The sequence below is a fragment of the Panthera tigris genome, chromosome C2 (genome assembly GCF_018350195.1).
Source record: "Panthera tigris isolate Pti1 chromosome C2, P.tigris_Pti1_mat1.1, whole genome shotgun sequence".
Lineage (NCBI taxonomy): Eukaryota > Metazoa > Chordata > Mammalia > Carnivora > Felidae > Panthera > Panthera tigris.
Genome location: NC_056668.1, coordinates 72,126,763 through 72,145,620, shown reverse-complemented (window position 1 = coordinate 72,145,620; position 18,858 = coordinate 72,126,763). Strand labels below are relative to the sequence as shown.

The 18,858-nt window shown below is 34.6% G+C and overlaps 1 protein-coding gene across 8 annotated transcripts in view; it reads left to right on the top strand.

Moving 5' to 3' along the window:
- The window catches only part of DLG1 (discs large MAGUK scaffold protein 1), a 272,975-nt gene that overhangs the window by 102,376 nt on the left and 151,741 nt on the right, over window positions 1-18,858 (top strand). For all 8 annotated transcript variants that reach the window (XM_042956289.1, XM_042956288.1, XM_042956292.1 and 5 more), the window contains exon 5: window positions 13,922-14,086. In XM_042956289.1, the coding sequence (XP_042812223.1) occupies window positions 13,922-14,086 (165 nt within the window). The remainder of the gene's footprint in view (window positions 1-13,921; window positions 14,087-18,858) is intronic.

Sequence of the window (18,858 nt, the reverse complement as noted above, 5' to 3'; positions counted from 1 at the left end):
TCTTAGGGTTGTTTATTCTAGCGGTGTGAAAAATGCTGGTGGTATTTTGATAGGGATTGCCTTAAATGTGTAGATTGCTTGGGTAGTATAGACATTTTAATGTTTGTCCTTCCAATTCATGAGCATTGAATGCTTTTCCATTTTTTGATCTCCTCTTCAGTTTCTTTCATAAGTGTGGCATAGTTTTCAGAGTACAGATCTTTGACCTCTTGGTTAGGTTTATTCCTAGGTATCTTGTTGTTTTTGGTGCACTTGCAAATGGGATCGATTCCTTGATTTCTTTTTCTGCTCCTTTGTTTTTGGTATATAGAAATGCAACAGATTTCTGCACATTGATTTTATATCCTACAACTTTGCTGAATTAATGTATTAGTTCTAGGAGTTTTTTGGTGGAATCTTTTGGGTTTTCTACATAGGGTGTCATGTTGTCTACAAATAGTGAAAGTTTGACTTCTTCCTTGCTGATGTGGATGCCTTTTATTTCTTTTTGTTGTCTGCTGAGGCTAAGACTTCCGGTACTATGTTAAATAGTAATGGTGAGAGTGGACATCTTTGCCTTATTCCTTACTGTAGGGGAAAGGCTTGCACTTTTTCCCCATTGAGGATGATATTAGCTGTGGGTCTTTCATATATGGGTCTTCATGATGTTGAGGTATGTTCCTTCTATGCCTGCTTTGTTAAGTGTTTTTATAAAAAATGGATGAGTGTGGAAAAATCTTTTATCTTGGCTTGTCACAATTCTTTTCTTAAAATGCTTTGAGTTAGTAATTCTATTCTTGGGCCTTAGCCTTTCAGCAGTTGCTGTCAGTGGTTTCAGGGATTTTATTTATTTATTTTATTTATTTTTATTTTATTTATTTATTTTTTTACATTTATTTATTCTTGAGACAGAGAGAGACAGAGCATGAACGGGGGAGGGGCAGAGAGAGAGGGAGACACAGAATCAGAAGCAGGCTCCAGGCTCTGGGCCCAGAGCCTGACGCGGGGCTCGAACCCACGGACTGCAAGATCGTGACCTGAGCCGAAGTCGGACGCTCAACCGACTGAGCCACCCAGGCGCCCCGGGGGATTTTAAATTTATTTGTTTTAACTAGGTGAATAGTTGGAAGAATTGTTTACTTAGAGATATTTATCAATTCTGCTACAAGTAATCAATTTTTGGCTAAATTGTTTCCCTTGGTTATATAGATTGGTTTCTATTCATATGGGTTGAAAGCTAAGAATTGTTTAACGATAGGCAATAGTTTAATTGTATCTAACTTTTTCATCCCAGTTCTCAGTTAATGCATGTAATAGTTAATTTTATTAATGAACCGATGAAATAGGAAAAACCATATTGTAGATGCTATCCCAAACCAGCAGTTTTTTTACTAACAACATAGCCCCACTTTAAAACAGTTTGTCTGGAGCTGGCAGTAAGATGGTCTCAAAACAGCTTTTGTCATGGGCAAGAAAAATAAGCTCTAAGCCAGTCTAATATGTTTATATTTAGATGATTCTTCTGTTTCTATTTCTGCAGTTTCATATTAAACCATTGTTAAGAAAAAAACCAGTAAGTGTTTTGGATGCAGTTTTGTATTGCTTTTATCTCATTGAAGATTGATAAATAGAATGATGTTAATGTAATCTGGAAATCACTTTGGTCCATACTTAATTTTTCCTAAACTAGGAAATCCTGTGCCATAGGTATAGGATTATAATTTTATCTGGAGAGTAGAAAAGAAAGCCCTTGGCTCTTTTCCTACCCTGAAAGCAAGGAGTTCTTTGAACTGTATTTAAGAAAATTAAAGACAAATAACCTGCAGCTGGGCCTTTTACCTAGCGATTTACTCCCAACCCAGCATGATTATTTACAGGTGATACATTCCATTGCCTTTTATGCCCATCTTAAAAGTAGCCCAGCTGTATTTGGGGCTTTGACCTATACTGGTCTGACACCCACTGACCCTATTTTAATTGCAGTTGACCCTTGAACAACTTGGGGGTGGTTAGAAGTGCTATTACTCCGCACAGTTGAAAATTGTGTAACTTTTGACCCCCCCCCAATACTTAACTACTAATAGCTTACTTTTGACCTTAATGATAACATAAACAGTTTATTAACATGTTTTGTATATGTAATGTATGTTGTATTCTTATAATCAAGTAAGCTAGAGAAAACTGTTAAAGAAATCTTAAGAGAAAATACAGTATTGTCCTGTATTTGTAAAAACAGAATAAAACAAAACTGTATATAAGTGGACCCATGCAGTTCAAACCTGTGTTGTTCAAGGGTCAACTGTATAGTGTTGCCAGTATTTTCAGTCCTTTGTGCTGTGGTTGTAGGCTGAGTGACAAAATTAAATGCCTATTTCTTTGTCTCTGAGGCCATTTATTTTGACCTTGAAACTTAAAAGTTTCTTTTAACTCTTGAAAATAATTATTTTTAGCTGTTAAAGATCCAAAAAGTGAAAATAATTCTTTTTGAGAAGAAGTATAAAACATTTCTGCAGTTTTAAATTAATGTATTTTATTGATTATAAGATACACTTTTTTCTAATTTTAACCTTTTTGAATTTCGGAGCATTTGTAGTTGATGCACTTCACAATTTTGTTGGGTTTTTTTCTTTTAAAGGGGTACAAATAAGTGGGGTGCCTTATGATTGATGATGCATTGGATTGGATAAAATATGGTATTAGCTTGTAGATCAGTTTTAGAAGTTAAAATATCCTGGTTTTGATTTTCTGGAAACCCTGTTTTTGAAAGGTCATACTATCATCTCTATGGAGTTTAGAACTGTGGTTTCCAAAAGTTCATAATACAGATTTTGGCAAAGTCTTCTAAATATTTTTTGAAATGGAGGTTTAGATCTTGTTATGAATAATAAGCTGTGAAACTACAAAATAGTTTCCTTTAAAACAAAAAATTTTAGGAGCATCTGGGTGGCTCAGTCAGTTGAGCATCTGACTTCAGGTCAGGTCATGATCTCATGATTCATGAGTTCAAGCCCTGTGTCAGGCTCTGTACTGACAGCTCAGAGCCTGGAGCCTGTTTCAGATTCTGTGTCTTCCTCTCTCTCTGCCCCACCTCTGTTTCACACTCTGTCTCTTTCTCTCTCTTAAAAATAAGTAAACATCAAAATATTTTAAACAAAAAATTTAAATAAGAAAAATATGCCTTTTTTCTATTATTTTGTTATAGAACCAATCATTTAAAAATTCAGGTTTCTGTTCTTTATAGTCCTAATTTAATAGAGCAAAGTGGAAGTTAGGACTAGAACTATGACTATTGGATTTTACCTTTTTGCCATTTGTAATACCTTGTATCATTACATAAGAATTACTGAATTTCTTATACACAGTATTACATACACATACTTTCTCTATCCCACCTTAAAGTCTTCTGTCATTTCTATAACATATCTAAAAGTGATTATTCTAGGTCATTTTGAAACCAGTACAGCAGTTCTTGGCACTTACTCCCCTGCCCCTCCCAAACTTACTTAAACTAATTATCCCAAATTCTTTGAGAAACTAATTAAAACTCTGAACATCTCCTCTGAAAAAAATGCTCACACTCCTTTGAAATTGTTTTTACAATTTTAAGGGGTGGTTTTAGGCAGTTATATCTGTTTTTTGTTTTTTTTTTTTTTTGTTTTTTGCTTTTAGCTTATTTAGAAATGCTAGGAAGAAAAATGTGAAGAAATGATACTGCCTTGATTTTCACTTTATAGAAATGCTTTTAATGTTGCATCACTAAATATGATGATTGCTGGGCACCTGGGTGGCTCAGTTGGCTAGGCATCTGACTCTTGATTTTTTTATGTCTATATTAATAAGAGCTATCGCCCCCACTCTATTAGGAATGAGTTTAACATTGTGGCAGATACTTAGATGTTCTTTAAGCATCCACTGAGATGATCTCATGAACTCGGTTTTTCTTTGATCTGTTCATATGGTTAAAAAAGCCATGAATACATGAACCATGTTTTTCCTTCCAGAACATTTTTGTCTTCATATTTGAAGTAAGATTAGTTTCTTGTTTTTTAAGGTTCTATAATCTGATTGTCTAATGAATTTGGAAGCTTTTCATCGTCCTCAGGAATGCAAGAATGAGCTATTTTCTTGATAGAATTTCAATGTACTTATAATATGTTTACATTTATTGTGATCATTCATTTTTAATTTCTTTCATCTTATTTTGTATTTATCATAGTTTTCCTGCATGTATTTTAACTCTTTCCTGCCATTTCCTAATTTCTATTAGTTAAAAAACTTTTTCTTTCTTTTTTAAATTTCTTCTCTTTCCTAATGGTTTTTTGAGTTCTCTTTCTATACAAGTCTTTACCATTGAATTTTAAGAAACATTTAAAATATATATATCAACGTCTAAGTTTTATTTATCCCCATATTTATAGACACCCACAGTACCATACCCAGCACCTCTGTTTTTATTGAAATTTGGAAATTAGGTTCCAAACTGTCGGTGATTCTGTCTGTGCATTCCTCAACATACAATATTCACCTGTTTTAGAAATTCACATTAAACTGTACCACTGCTCTTAAGTTGATGTTTTATTTATTGCTTTCTTACAACAAGTATGTTGGGAGTACGTGGAACAATGCTAGTAAAATGTATGTGGTGTAAAATATTTCTTTTTAGTTTATTACTGGAAGACCAAGTATTTATAGGTTGAGAGGTAGGTAAGGAGATATTTACAAACTGACAATTATGTTTAATTCTGGTCAACATTAATTTAAGAACTTTATACTAGTAAAATAGTGTTTTACTTCACTATTCACTATTTACTTCATTTCTTCATTTCAATGATTGTCAATTTTCTAATAGATTTGAATATCTGCATGGTTTCCATTATCAGAAAACTTTATTAAGAAACAGTTCTGGAAAATACATAACTGCAGTGAAGTAGTAACATAGTTACATTGCAAATTAAAATAGCTTTTAAGTGACAGTTGTCAGTAATTAAAATAATGTTGCCAGTATTGTTAATCAAGATTAAGAGCAATGGAAGGTTTGATACTAAAGATACCAGCTTTAAAAACATAAAAACAAATGAGGAAATTTCTAAATGGGTACTTAGAAATGTTCTTACTACAGTCATTTTTAAATCTTCTTCCTCCTTTATGCTCTTATCATCCCCATTTTGTAATTCTTTTCTAGTACAAGTGTTAAGTAAGTTAGACTTGGACCACTTGGCTCAGTTTTATGCATTCTTCTGTATTAGCAAACTGGTTTTATATGAAATTTTAATGTTAAACATTTTTCGGTAATTGGTTGAGATCAATCTTTAGATAATAAGAAATACAGACGAATATTACACAATGTAATGGTGGGCTGGAAAGCTACTTGGAAATACTTTCTCAAGTAATAATTGTAACTCTAGGGTCCCTGTTTTCAATCATTAGTAAAAAATAGAATTCTCCTTTTGGTAGCTATATTTTGTTGTATTAAGCTTCTTTAAAAGGCAACTCTGAGATGAAGAAGAGATTTTTACTGGCTAGAGATAAGAAAAGATATTTGCAGTGGATTAAAGCCAGTCAAGTAGGTGTAATCCATCCATTTATAATAGCATTTTATTTTAAAGTTTATATATTTTGAGAGAGAGCAAGTGATAGAGGGGTGGAGAGAGAAGGAGAAAGAATTCCAAGCAGGCTCCGCACTGTCAGCGTGGAGCCTGATTGTGGGGCTCAAAATCACAAACCACAAGATCCTGACCAGAGCCGACGTCAGATGCTTAAATGACTGAGCCACCCAGGTGCCCCTAATGACATTTTAATAATAGTTTTAAAATTAATCTATTCACATACCATAACATTCACCCCTTTAAAGTGTATAGTTTTGTGCACAAGGTTGTATAGCCATCATTACTAACTTCAGAACATTTTCATCACCGAAAAAAAAACTCTGTACCTACCAGCAGTTTGTTCCTATTTCATCCTCTCCCAGTCTTTGAAAATCACTTATCAAGTTCTATGAACTTGCCTATTCTGAACGTCTCATATAAACGGAGTTATACAGCCTATGGTTTTTGTTTCCAGCTTTTTTCACTTAGTGTACTTTCAAAGTTTCATGTTGTAGGATATGTAAATATGAATAATATTCCATTGTATGAATATACCACATTTTGTTTATCCATTTATAAATTGATAGACATTTGGGTTGTTTCCACTTTGGGGCTGTTATGAATAATAATACTATGAATATTGGTGTACAAGTTTTTGTGTGGGTGCACCTTTGCAGTTCTCTTGGATAGTATAGTAAGAGTGAAATTACTCAGTCACATGGTAACTCTTTTTACCTTTTGAGGAACTGCCAAACTGTTTTCTGGAATGGCTATACTATTTTATTCCTCCTCCCTCTCCCTGCCCAGCACTGAGGATTCTCATTTCTCCATATCCTCACCAAAATGTATTATATTTTCAGTCTTTTTTATTATGACCATCCTAGTAGATATGAAGTGATAACTCATTGTGGTTTTGGTTTGCATTTTTGTAATAACAAATGATGGTTGAGCTTTTTTTGTGTGTACTTACTGGCTATTTATATATCTTTGGAGAAGTGTCTGTTTAAATCCTTTGCCCATTTTAAAATTGAGTTGTCTTTTTATTGTTGAGCTGTAAGGATTCATTATGTATTCAGGAGACTTATCAGATACACTATGTATTCTAGATAGTGTTACCAAAAAATGATGTGCAAATATTTTCACCCATACTGTGGGTTTTCACTTTTTTGATAGTGCTCTTTGGTGAACAAAAGTTTTTCATTTATATTGAATCAAATTTACCTGTTTTTTTTCCTTTGGTTTCTTGTGATTTAGATATTGTAAGTAGGAAACATTGCCGAATCCAAGGTTATAAAGATGTATACTTATGTTTTCTTCTAGGAGTTTTATGTTTTAGCTCTTATATTTAGGTCTTGATCCATTTTGAATTAGTTTTTGTACATAGTGTTAGAGGTCTTATTTAATTACTTTCCTTCCAGTTGTTTCAGCATCATTTGTTGAAACGACTGTTCTTTCCCCCATTAAATTCTCTTGGCACCCATGTTGACTATAAACATAGTGGTATGTTTCTCCACTTTTAATTCTGCTCCCTTGATACATGTCTATCCTTACACCAGTATCACCATCTTGACTTTGTAGATTGTCTTGAAATGGGGATGCGTGGGTCCTCTACTTTGCTTTTCTGTGTAAAGATTGTTTTAACTATTCTGGGTCTTATGCAACCCCATCTGAATATTAGGATCAGCCTGTCATTTGCTGAAAAAAAGCCAAATGCAATTTTGACCAGTAGTGCATTCAATAATATCTAAAAACCTCTTCATTGCTTTAAGAGGGTGATAGGGAACCAGTTTTATTTTTTTTAATCTGTCTTTAAAACTGGTAAGTTCATGTGTGAACCATACCAATAGGTAACTAAGTAGTAGGTGAAGGGAAATATTTTTTATATATGTATACCATTTAATACATGAAAATGAAATAGTAGAATTAGATTGTTACCATTTTGCAGCCCCCAGTGAATGAATTGATTTAGGCATTGAATATCAAGGCCTGCTAACATCACAAAAAGACATAACCAGACATTATGTGCTTCTTAATAAGAGGACACAGTACCAACTGTAGTCTTGCCAAAAGGATTAAACATGAGACTGATCAGGTTATTGCATTTAGCTGCCACTTTGCAGGAAATACAGAAGCCAGAGGACCACATTGAATGGTTCCATGAGTATAGAGTGATTTTTACTGGGAAACCCCAGTTTATTATTTTTTAATGTATTTTTTATTTTTAATATAATTTGTCAAATTGGCTAACATACAGTGTGTAAAGTGTGCTCTTGCTTTTGCGGGTAGATTCTTGTGGTTCATCGCTTATATACAACACCTAGTGCTCATCCCAACAAGTGCCCTCCTCAATGCCCATTACCTGTTTTCCTCTCTCCCCCACCTCCCCATCCACCCTCAGTTTGTTCTCTGTATTTAAGAGTCTCCTATGGTTTGCCTCCCTCCTTCTCTGTTTGTAACTGTGTTTTTTTCAAACCCTTCCCTTCCCCCATGGTCTTCTGTTAAGTTTCTCAAGATCACATATGAGTGAAAACATATGATACCTGTCTTTCTCTGACTGACTTATTTTACTTAGCATAATACCTTCCAGTTCTATACACATTGCTGCAAATGACATGATGTCATTCTTTCTCATTGCCAAGTAGTATTCCATTGTATATATCAACCACATCTTCTTTATCCGTTCGTCAGTTGATGGACATTTAGACTCTTTCCATAATTTGGCTATTATTGAAAGCGCTGCTATAAACATTGGTGTACATATGCCCTATGAATCAGCACTCCTGTATGCTTGGATAAATTCCTAGTAGTGCTATTGCTGGGTCATAGGGTAGTTCTATTTTTAATTTTTTGAGGAACCTCCACAATGTTTTCCAGAGCAGCTGTAACCAGCTTGCATTCCCACCAACAGTGCAAGAGGGTTCCTGTTTCTCCACATCCTCGCCAGCATCTGTTGTTTCCTAAGTTGTTAACTTTAGCCACTCTGACTGGTGTGAGGTGGTATCTCAGTGTGGTTTTGGTTTGTACTTCCCTGATAGTGAGTGATGTTGAGCATCTTTTCACATGTCTGTTGGCCATCTGGATGTCTTCTTTGGAAAAGTGTCTATTCATGTCTCTGCCCATTTCTTCACTGGATTATTTATTTTTTGGGTGTTGAGTTTGGTAAGTTCTTTATAGATTTTTGGATACTAACCCTTTATCCAATATGTCATTTGCAAATATCTCCCATTCTGTCGGTTGCCTTTTAGTTTTGTTGATTGTTTCCTTTGCAGTGCAGAAGCTTTTTATTTGGATGAGGTCCCAGTAGTTCATTTTTGCTTTTAATTCCCTTGCCTTTGGAGATGTGTCGAGCAAGAAATTGCTGTGGCTGGGGTCAAAGAGGTTGTTGCCTGATTTCTCCTCTAGGGTTTTGATGGTTTCCTGTCTCATGTTTAGGTCTTTCATCCATTTTATTTTTGTGTGTGATATAAGAAAGTGGTCTAGTTTCATTCTTCTGCATGTTGCTGTCCAGTTCTCCCAGCATCATTTGCTAAAGAGATGGTCTTTTTTCCATTGGATACTCTTTCCTGCTTTGTCAGAGATTAGTTGGCCATACATTTGTGGGTCCAATTCTGAGTTCTCTATTCCATTGGTCTATGTGTCTGTTTTTGTGCCAATACCATGCTTTCTTGATTATTACAGCTTTGTAGTAGAAGCTAAAGTCTAGGATTGTGATGCCTCCTGCTGTGGTTTTCTTTTTCAATATTACTTTGGCTATTTGGGGTCTTTTGTGGTTCCATACAAATTTTAGGATTGTTTGTTCTAGCTTGGAGAAGAATGCTGGTGCAATTTTGATTGGGATTGCATTGAATGTGTAGATTGCTTTGGGTAGTATTGACATTTTAACAATATTTATTCTTCCAATCCGTGAGCATGGAATGTTTTTCTGTTTCTTTGTGTCTTCTTCAATTTCCTTCATAAGTTTTCTATAGTTTTCAGCATACAGATCTTTTATATCTTTGGTTAGGCTTATTCCTAGGTATTTTATGGTTCTTGGTGCAATTATAAATGGGATCAATTTCTTGATTTCTCTTTCTTTTGCTTCATTATTGATGTATAGAAATGCAACCGATTTCTGTACCTTGATTTTGTACTCTGCGACTTTGCTGAATTCTTGTATCAGTTCTAGCAGACTTTTGGTGGAATCTTTCGGGTTTTCTGTGTAGAGTATCACGTCTTCTGCAAAAAGTGAAAGTTTAACTTCTTCTTGGCCAATTTTGATGCCTTTATTTCATTTTGTTGTCTGATTGCTGATGCTAGGACTTCCAACATTATGTTAAACAACAGCGGTGAGAGTGGAAATCCCTGTTGTGTTCCTGATCTCAGGGGGAAACTTCTCAGTTTTTCCCCATTGAGGATGATATTAGCTATGGGCTCTTCATATATGACTTTTATGATGTTTAGGTATGCTCCTTCTATCCCAACTTTCTTGAGGGTTTTTATTAAGAAGGGATGCTGTATTTTGTCAAATGCTTTTTCTACATCTATTGACGGGATCATATGATCCCGTCATATGATCTTTTGATCATATGATCCCGTCATATGATCTTTTGATCATATGATCCCGTCATATGATCTTTTGATCATATGGTCATATGATCTTTTGATCATATGATCATATGATCTTTTAACTTTGTTAAAGTATATTTATAACTTCAGCCTCACATTGATGTATCACATTGATTGGTTTGCAAATATCGACCCAGCCCTACAGCCCAGGAATGAATCCCACTTGATCATGGTGAATAATTATTTTAATATGTTGTTGAATTCAATTTGCTAGTATCTTGTTGAGAATTTTTGCATCCATGTTCATCAGGGATATTGACCTGTAATTCTCCTTTTTTTGTGGGGTCTCTGTGTGGTTTGGGAATCAAGGTAATGCTGGCTTCATAGAATAAGTCAGGAAGTTTTCCTTCCGTTTCTATTTTTTGGAACAGCTTGAGAAGGGTAGGTATTAACTCTGCTTTAAATGTCTGGTAGAATTCCCCTGGGAAGCCATCCAGTCCAGGACTCTTGTTTGTTGGGAGATTTTTGGTAACTGATTCAATTTCTTCACTAGTGATAGGTCTGTTAAATTTTCTGTTTCTTCCCTTTTGAGTTTTGATAGTATGTACGTGTCTAGGAAAGTGTCCATTTCTTCCAGGTTGTCCAGTTTGTTGGCATGTAATTTTTCATAGTATTCTCTGATAATTGCTTGTATTTCTGAGGGACTGGTTGTAATAATTCCATTTTCATTCATGATTTTATCTATTTGGGTCCTCTCTCTTTTCTTTTTGAGAAGTCTGGCTAGAGGGTTATCAATTTTGTTTATTTTTTTTGAAAAACCAGCTCTTTGTTTCATTGATCTGTATGGGATTTTTTGGTGTTTTTTTTTTTTATTATTTTTATTCAATTTCTTCTTTAATTGCCTGTTGACTCATTCATTCTTTAGTAAGATGTTCTTTAACCTCCATGTATTTGGAGGTCTCCCAAACTTTTTCCTGTGGTTGATTTCAAGTTTCATAGCATTGTGATCTGAAAATGTGCATGGTATCATCTCAATATATACACACATTCACAGACATACACACAGAGACATATACACATGAAGATATATATATATATGTATATATATATACACACATATACACATTGCATATGCATATACATATGATTATACATACATACACATACATAAGTGTAGAATTGCTTTGCTTTAAAATGTTCAAACTGTGTTTGTTAGCTTCAAAACATGCTTTTCTCATTCATTAATCCATGTCTTCAGCTTTTCCTATTAAAATAAGTAGATTTTTACCCATTTTAATATCTACATAATTTTTGTAGAATGACTGTACCAATATTTATTTACCTTTTGTTGTTTTATTGATAAGAAGCTTGTTTCCAATTTTTCTTCATTCCAAACTATACTGTAGTGAACATCTTTCTGCATGTACTCTCTCCCAAGTACATATTAAGTTTTGGAGTACCCGTTAAGTATGAAAAGATGATTATGAGGGAGAGCCTGGGGAGAAGGAAAAAAAAGAGAAGATGATAATCAAGTTTCCTTCCGTATAATTGTATCTCCTATTAAGATATAGAAGTACTTAGATTTTGTTTCTGCCCAATTGAGCAATTAAACTGTGTTGGGGTGCCTGGGTGGCTCAGTCAGTTAAGCGTCTGACTTTGGCTCAGGTCATGATCTTGCAGGCTGTGAGTTCGAGCCCTGCATTGGGCTCTGTGCTGACTGACAGCTGAGAGCCTGGACCTGCTTCAGATTCTATGTCTCCTTTTCTCTCTGCCCTACCCCCCCCCCCCCATTCTCTCTCTGTCTGTCATAAATAAATAAATGTTAAAAAAATTTAAACACTGTTAAAATATGTTAAACTTTGTTAAAGTATATTTATAACTTCAGCCTTACTCAGGATAAAGTTAGAGAGTTCTTTTCACTGGTTTTGAAAATAATTTGAGGTTTACATGTAAAAACATTTCTTCTATCATGCTAAATGAACTGGCAAATATTGATGTGAATCTGATTGTTTTCCATGCAATTACCATTTCATAGAAGCATGTTATTTAAAGTGGTGATGTTGGAGGTTGTGCAATAACTTTCAGCAGTCAAATTCATAGTTAAAGGGATTTTTTATATATTTTACAATGCACATGTTTGTGATTCACTGATGTTATATCTAAGATTAGTTTCTAGAAGTGGAATTACCGCTTGTACCGCTTGTTGAAAAGATGATCTTTTCCCTATTGAATAGTCTTGGCACCCTTGTTGAAAATAATTTGATCATTTATGTGAAGGTTTACTTCTGGACTTTTATTCTGTTCCATTGGTCTGTACATTTGTATTTATGCCAGTACCAAACTGTTTTGAATACTGTAGCTTCATAGTAAGTTTTGAAATGAGGAAGTGTGAGTCCTCCAGCTTTATTCTTTTTCATGATTATTTTGGCAGTTCAGGTTCCTTGAGATTCCACATGAATTTTAGAATGGGTTTTTCTCTTTCTGCAAAAAAATGTCATTGGGATTTTGACAGAGATTGTAAATTGCTTTGGGTAATATTGACATCTTAATAATACTAAGTCTTCCAATCTATAAACACAGGATGTGTTTCCATTTTTTTTCTGTCATCTTTAATTTCTTTCAGCAGTATTTTATAGTTTTCATTGTACAAGTAAAGTTTATTCCCAAGTATTTTATTCTTTTTGATGCTATTGTAAATGGAACTGTTTTTGTAATTTTCTTTTTAGATTATATATAGAAATGCAACTGAATTTTGTGTTGACTTTGTATCCAGCTACTTTGCTGAATTCATTAGCTCTAACAGCTTTTTTGCTGAGTCTTTAGGGTTTTCTACATATAACATTATATCATCTGCAGACAGAGATCATTTTACTTCTTCTTTCCAATTTGGGTGCCTTTTATTTTTTTTTCTTGCCTAATTGCTCTGGGTGCAACTTCCAGTACTGTGATGAATTGAGGTGGTAAATTTAACCTAAATTAATCACAGTTTACCATCCCATGTTTTCCCCTGGTAGTTGCAAGACTTCAACAGATTCCAGAGTTCCAGAATAGTTACATCAGACAGTTTCTGCATGTGTAATTGTTGTCTAAGTGGAAAGACAAATTCTTTTTTTTTTTTTTCAACGTTTTTTATTTATTTTTGGCACAGAGAGAGACAGAGCATGAACGGGGGAGGGGCAGAGAGAGAGGGAGACACAGAATCGGAAACAGGCTCCAGGCTCTGAGCCATCAGCCCAGAGCCTGACGCGGGGCTCGAACTCACGGACCGCGAGATCGTGACCTGGCTGAAGTCGGACGCTTAGCCGACTGCGCCACCCAGGCGCCCCGGAAAGACAAATTCTTTGTGCTTCCTATTCACCCATCTTCCCAGAATCTGAATTTTTTTTTTTTTTTTTTTTACGTTTATTTTTGAGACAGAGAGAGACAGAGCATGAACGGGGGAGGGGCAGACAGAGAGGGAGACACAGAATCGGAAGCAGGCTCCAGACTCTGAGCCATCAGCCCAGAGCCCGACGCGGGGCTCGAACTCACGGTCTGTGAGATCGTGACCTGAGCTGAAGTCGGACACTTAACCAACTGAGCCACCCAGGCGCCCCAGAATCTGAATTATTTTTAATCAAATAATTTTATTAAAATTTGGAATGACTTTAAAATGGAGGCCTATTTCTCTCAGACTTTCTGCATTAAACCATACAGTACACTTTTCATACAGTTAAATATTATTGAGTATTTGGTTAGTTATGAAACCATGATTCAAATTGAACTCACTTTGCCTTTCAGGGCTTTTTCATATTTAATAATTTTTTTTACAGAAATACCGGTATCAGGATGAAGATACTCCTCCTCAAGAGCACATATCCCCACAAATCACTAATGAGGTGATAGGTCCGGAATTAGTTCATGTCTCAGAGAAGAACCTGTCAGAAATTGAGAATGTCCATGGATTTGTTTCCCATTCTCATATTTCACCAATAAAGGTAAGATGATGACTTTATTTTGTTGCTATGAATTATATATTACTTTTGTTACTTGTATAGCTAATGCTCAGAAAGAACTATTCTTTTATGTAGAATTTTTACCTCTTATTTCTGGTTTCTTAGTTATAAGAATTTTATAATATTTATTAGCATTCTAAAAACACTTTTAAAGATATATTTTATTAAAAGAATTTATTCAGTGATTCTAAGCCTAAAAATTCCCACAAAGGAAATAACTTATGTTTCAAATATTACTCATTGGAATATTTTAAAAATTTGTTTTAAATGTTAGTATATGTTTTAAATGTTATAGACAAAGAGCATTAATACTGGCATTAACTCCCCTCAGAAATAACCACAATCCTAGTTTCTTATAAAGCTCTACCACATATTTAGATTTCTAATCAATATATTGTTTATTTTGCCAATCTTAAATTTTATATAAGTAGCGTATACTGTATATAATCTCAACTTGACTTCTTTTGCTCAATATTATATTCCTAAGATTATTTTTACTGCTCTAGAGTTTTCTTTTATTAACATGCTATAAAAAACATAGGTTATGTATAAATATCTTCGTGGGTAACACCAGATTATTTTCCAAGTGGTTGTATATTTTACCTTTTCAGCAGCAATATTTGAGTTTTAAATGATCCATATTCTCATCAATGCGTGGTGTTATTATTTTTGCCATATTTTGGGCTTGGAATAGTATCTCATTGTGACTTTAATGTTCATTTCTCTGTTTGATAATAAGGTTGAAAATATCGGTCATTTAGGTTTTCTCTTCTGTGATACATAAACTCTCAAGATTTTTGCCTATTTATATGGTCTTGGGTTGTCCTTTCTAATGATTTGTATAAGTTCTTTATATATTCTGGATACTAATCATTTGTTGATTTTATGTATTGTGAATAAGGATAATTTTTTTCCTAGTAAAAATCTTCTGTTTTATAATTTTCTTTGAGGGATGATTTTGTATTACTGGTTAAAAATTTTAATTGTTGTAGTATCATTTAGATTTTCTATTGATAGTTTTGCTAGGTTATTTTTTTTCTAGGAATTTGTCCATTTCATATTTATTTCAAAATATTATTAATACCCTATGAGGTTTTTTTTTTTTTTTTTTTGTCTATAGCATATTTAAGTGTGGCTCCTTTTTCATTCCTAGTAATTACTTGTGCCTTGTTTTGTTTTTTTCCCCCTTGATCATTCTTGCCAAAAGATGGTCTTGTCAAAGATTCATCTCTTTTTAAAAACTCTTGTGTTCTTGGGGCACCTGGGTGGCTCAGTCGGTTAAGCCTCTGACTTCAGCTCAGGTCATGGTCTCACAGTTTGTGCATTCTAGCCCCACATTGGGCTCCTGTGCTGAGAGCTGCTTCAGATTCTGTGTCTCCTTCTCTCTCTCTCTCTGCCCCTCCCCCACCTCTTAAAAATAAAAATAAACATTAAAAAAAATCTTTTTAAATCTTGTATTCTTCCCCCATGTGCTGCTATCCCCACCCTCCTTGTTTTCATACACACATATACCTACATAATACACACGTTCATGTACATCTATAAATATAAATGTGTGGATAGCCTGCATATAAATTACAGATTTTGTTTGGTAAGGAGCAGTCTGATCTTCCCTTGGGAGACTAAATGAGAGATACAAAGAAGAAAAAATCGGTTGGCTATTAGTGACATAGACAATTCTCCTTTTATCTTTTCCCCTTTCTCCTCTTACCATGATTATTTTTTTCTCTTCTACTTTCTTTGGGTTTATTTTTTTCTCCCTAGTTTCTTAAGTTGGTTGCTTATTGTTAATAGTATCAGTATTTGAGTTTGTAAAATTTCCCTTAAATATCACTTTAGCTGTATCCCACAAGTTTTAACATGTAAATTTTTTTTATTATTGTAACATTTCCTTTATTTATTTATTTATTTACTTACTTATTTTTGCCCCATGAATTATTTAGAGGTATGTTGCTTAATTTTTAAACATACTGATACAGTCAGGGTGGTCCAAAAATCCAGAAGGGGGTTCCTGCAGGACCAGCCAAAAGGGTACTTGGCTTTGTGCAGGATAAAAATCAAACAGGAGCTGGAGAAAGTGAAAGCAGAGTTTACTGAGTAGCATAAGTGACAGGTAAAGAATAGTAGATGGAATGTCTGTGAGACTCCGAAAGGAAAGGAGAATGAGTGTCTTTGTTGCTTGGGGCCTGGGGTTTATATTGTAAAGGGGTCCAGGATATGTGTTCCTTCAGGAATCCAGCGGAGGGTCTAATCAGAGGCAAATGTCAGGTGAGTAATAGGTTTTGTTTTATAAATCATGAAAGGTAGAGGGTATTTATGCTAGCTAGTGTCAGCCAAGGCTTTTTAAAAGCTAACATCCCGGAACGTGTTTGGGATCTGACTCTTCTTAGGTGTTATCAGGTGTTTGGGGGTCCTAGGACAAAACCCAGAGAATGGTGAACTTTCTTGTTTCCTCCTTGGAGTGGGAACTTAGTGTCTCTGGTTTTTACTCAGGTGCAAAATATCGAACACGAGTAAATGGGGGCTCCAGTAGAAAAACAGCAGAAATGGAACCTTTCTAAAATGTAGTTCCTTCAGCTTCTCTATCTCAATAGGAGACATTTATTCCTTTCATATCTTACATTAGGTTATATTTTCTCATGTCCAATTTCCATCTGTTTCTCTTCCTTTAATGGTTATCCTAGAAATTTTAATACACATTTTAAAAAAAATTTTTTTTTAACGTTTATTTATTTTTGAGACAGGGAGAGACAGAGCATGAACGGGGGAGGGTCAGAGAGAGAGACACAGAATCTGAAACAGGCTCCAGGCTCTGAGCAGTCAGCACAGAGCCGGACGCGGGGCTCGAACTCACATACCGCGAGATAGTGACCTGAGCCAAAGTCGGACGCCCAACCGACTGAGCCACCCAGGCGCCCCTTAATACACATTTTTAACTTACAAAAATCTCAAGTCAGGAAATCTCTTCTATCCTCATTCTGAATAACATAACTTTAGAACACTTGAATTGGAAGCACTGTGTCCTGCTTTATATGCTGTTCTTGTCAGTCTATGCCTAGTTTCTGTTGCCTGAATTAATATAACCTATTACTTTAGTCAAAAAATTCTCCCAGGTAGGTATAATTCTTTGTTTCTGATATTTTGAATATCTGGTCATTCTGATTGTTATAAACTATGCAAAGCCAGTTTGCACACACTCAACTCCTCAGTCTTGGTAAGTGTTTTGGTAGTTACTTCTGTATATATGCAGATTCTGATAGAGGCATGGGCAGTGAGCGTCCCACCCCCTTTTTAAAAGTTAAATATAAACAAACTGATGAACATTAAAGAATACGTGGAAAGCCCTCACAGTTGACCCTGGGCATTGCTAAACTAAATGTAAGATTGAGTGCACCTATAGCTAGTAGAGGACTAGCAGAAGTGAACTTTCTCATTGACTGTTGTGTAAATTTTTGAAAACTTTTAAATAAAGTTGATTATATGATTTTGGAAAAATATCACCTGCTAGAATATTAGTTTTGATTATTAAATAATACACATTTAACATTTATTAAACATCTATGTTAGTAACTGTTAGATTTCAGTGATTAGTATTTTTTATGGAGAGATATAACAATATATAACATGAGAAAATAAAGAGAAAAATTAAATGTTTGGAGGTGTCTGAAAAAAGAAAATTGACTTTGGATAAAGTGTTGAAGGGTGTGCACAAGATGCCAATTCAGAGGAGAAGGCAGTTACTGGGGAAAATAAGTACAGTAGCAGGGTGATAATCAGGGTAAAAATACAGGAAGGTTCATGATACTGTAGCTTAGGGAACTTATTCGGAAATGAGTGTAAGGTGTGAAGGGCCTCAATCCAGAGCTGATGAGTGGCCTTATGAGGGGTTTGCCACCATAACATGTGCTATGAAATAATCTATTAGGTTCTTGCAGTGCTGGTGCTGATTCTTATTACTGAAATAATGAATGAAATAAGATAGTGATTGAAAGTTACTTTATTCAGGCCTTATTTAACCTGAAGGTAATTATGATTTAAGACTCTGAAAGGGAAACTTTCTTGCCAGTCCTGGGCAGTTTGAAGGAAGAAATTGTCAGTATAATGGTGAAAATGGAAGAAAAAGACATAGTGGATAAATTTTTGTGGTGTATAAGAATCTTTTTAAAAAGCTTACATTTTAAACAGTTATAAATATAATAGTATATCATAATAAGAACAGTGTCAAGATTCCTAAAACAGAAAATGAGCTGAGAATTAGGAAAAATGGTAAACAGTAAATTGAATAAATAAAAGTCCAGCCTGTTTCAAAATATATTTAAGTCAGGATGAAGTGACAAGGAGGGCAGTAGGTACATGGAGGCAGCTTGGTATGGGATGTTGCACTGATCACTGAGGGAATTATATTTGGCTTTGTTGTCAATGACGAGGAAACTTATGTTCAAATCAATATGTGCAAAAGTAAACATAGTTAAGCAGGACTTGAAATTGAAGATAGAACAGTGTGTTAGCAGGTAATTATTTTAAATAAGTATATCTCCTAGCCTGGATACATTTCATCCAGTAGTACTGAGAACAGTATCAAATGAAATCACTAGCAGTAGTTGGTAGTTTTTCCAATGTGAGAAGTGAGGGTAACAGAAAAGATAGTCATAAGCAAATATATGCCTATTAAACTAGTACAGGAATAGAATCTTTCCCATTTTGAGTATATTATGCATACCTTTTGAAATGAGTCTTGTTTTCACATCTCTGGA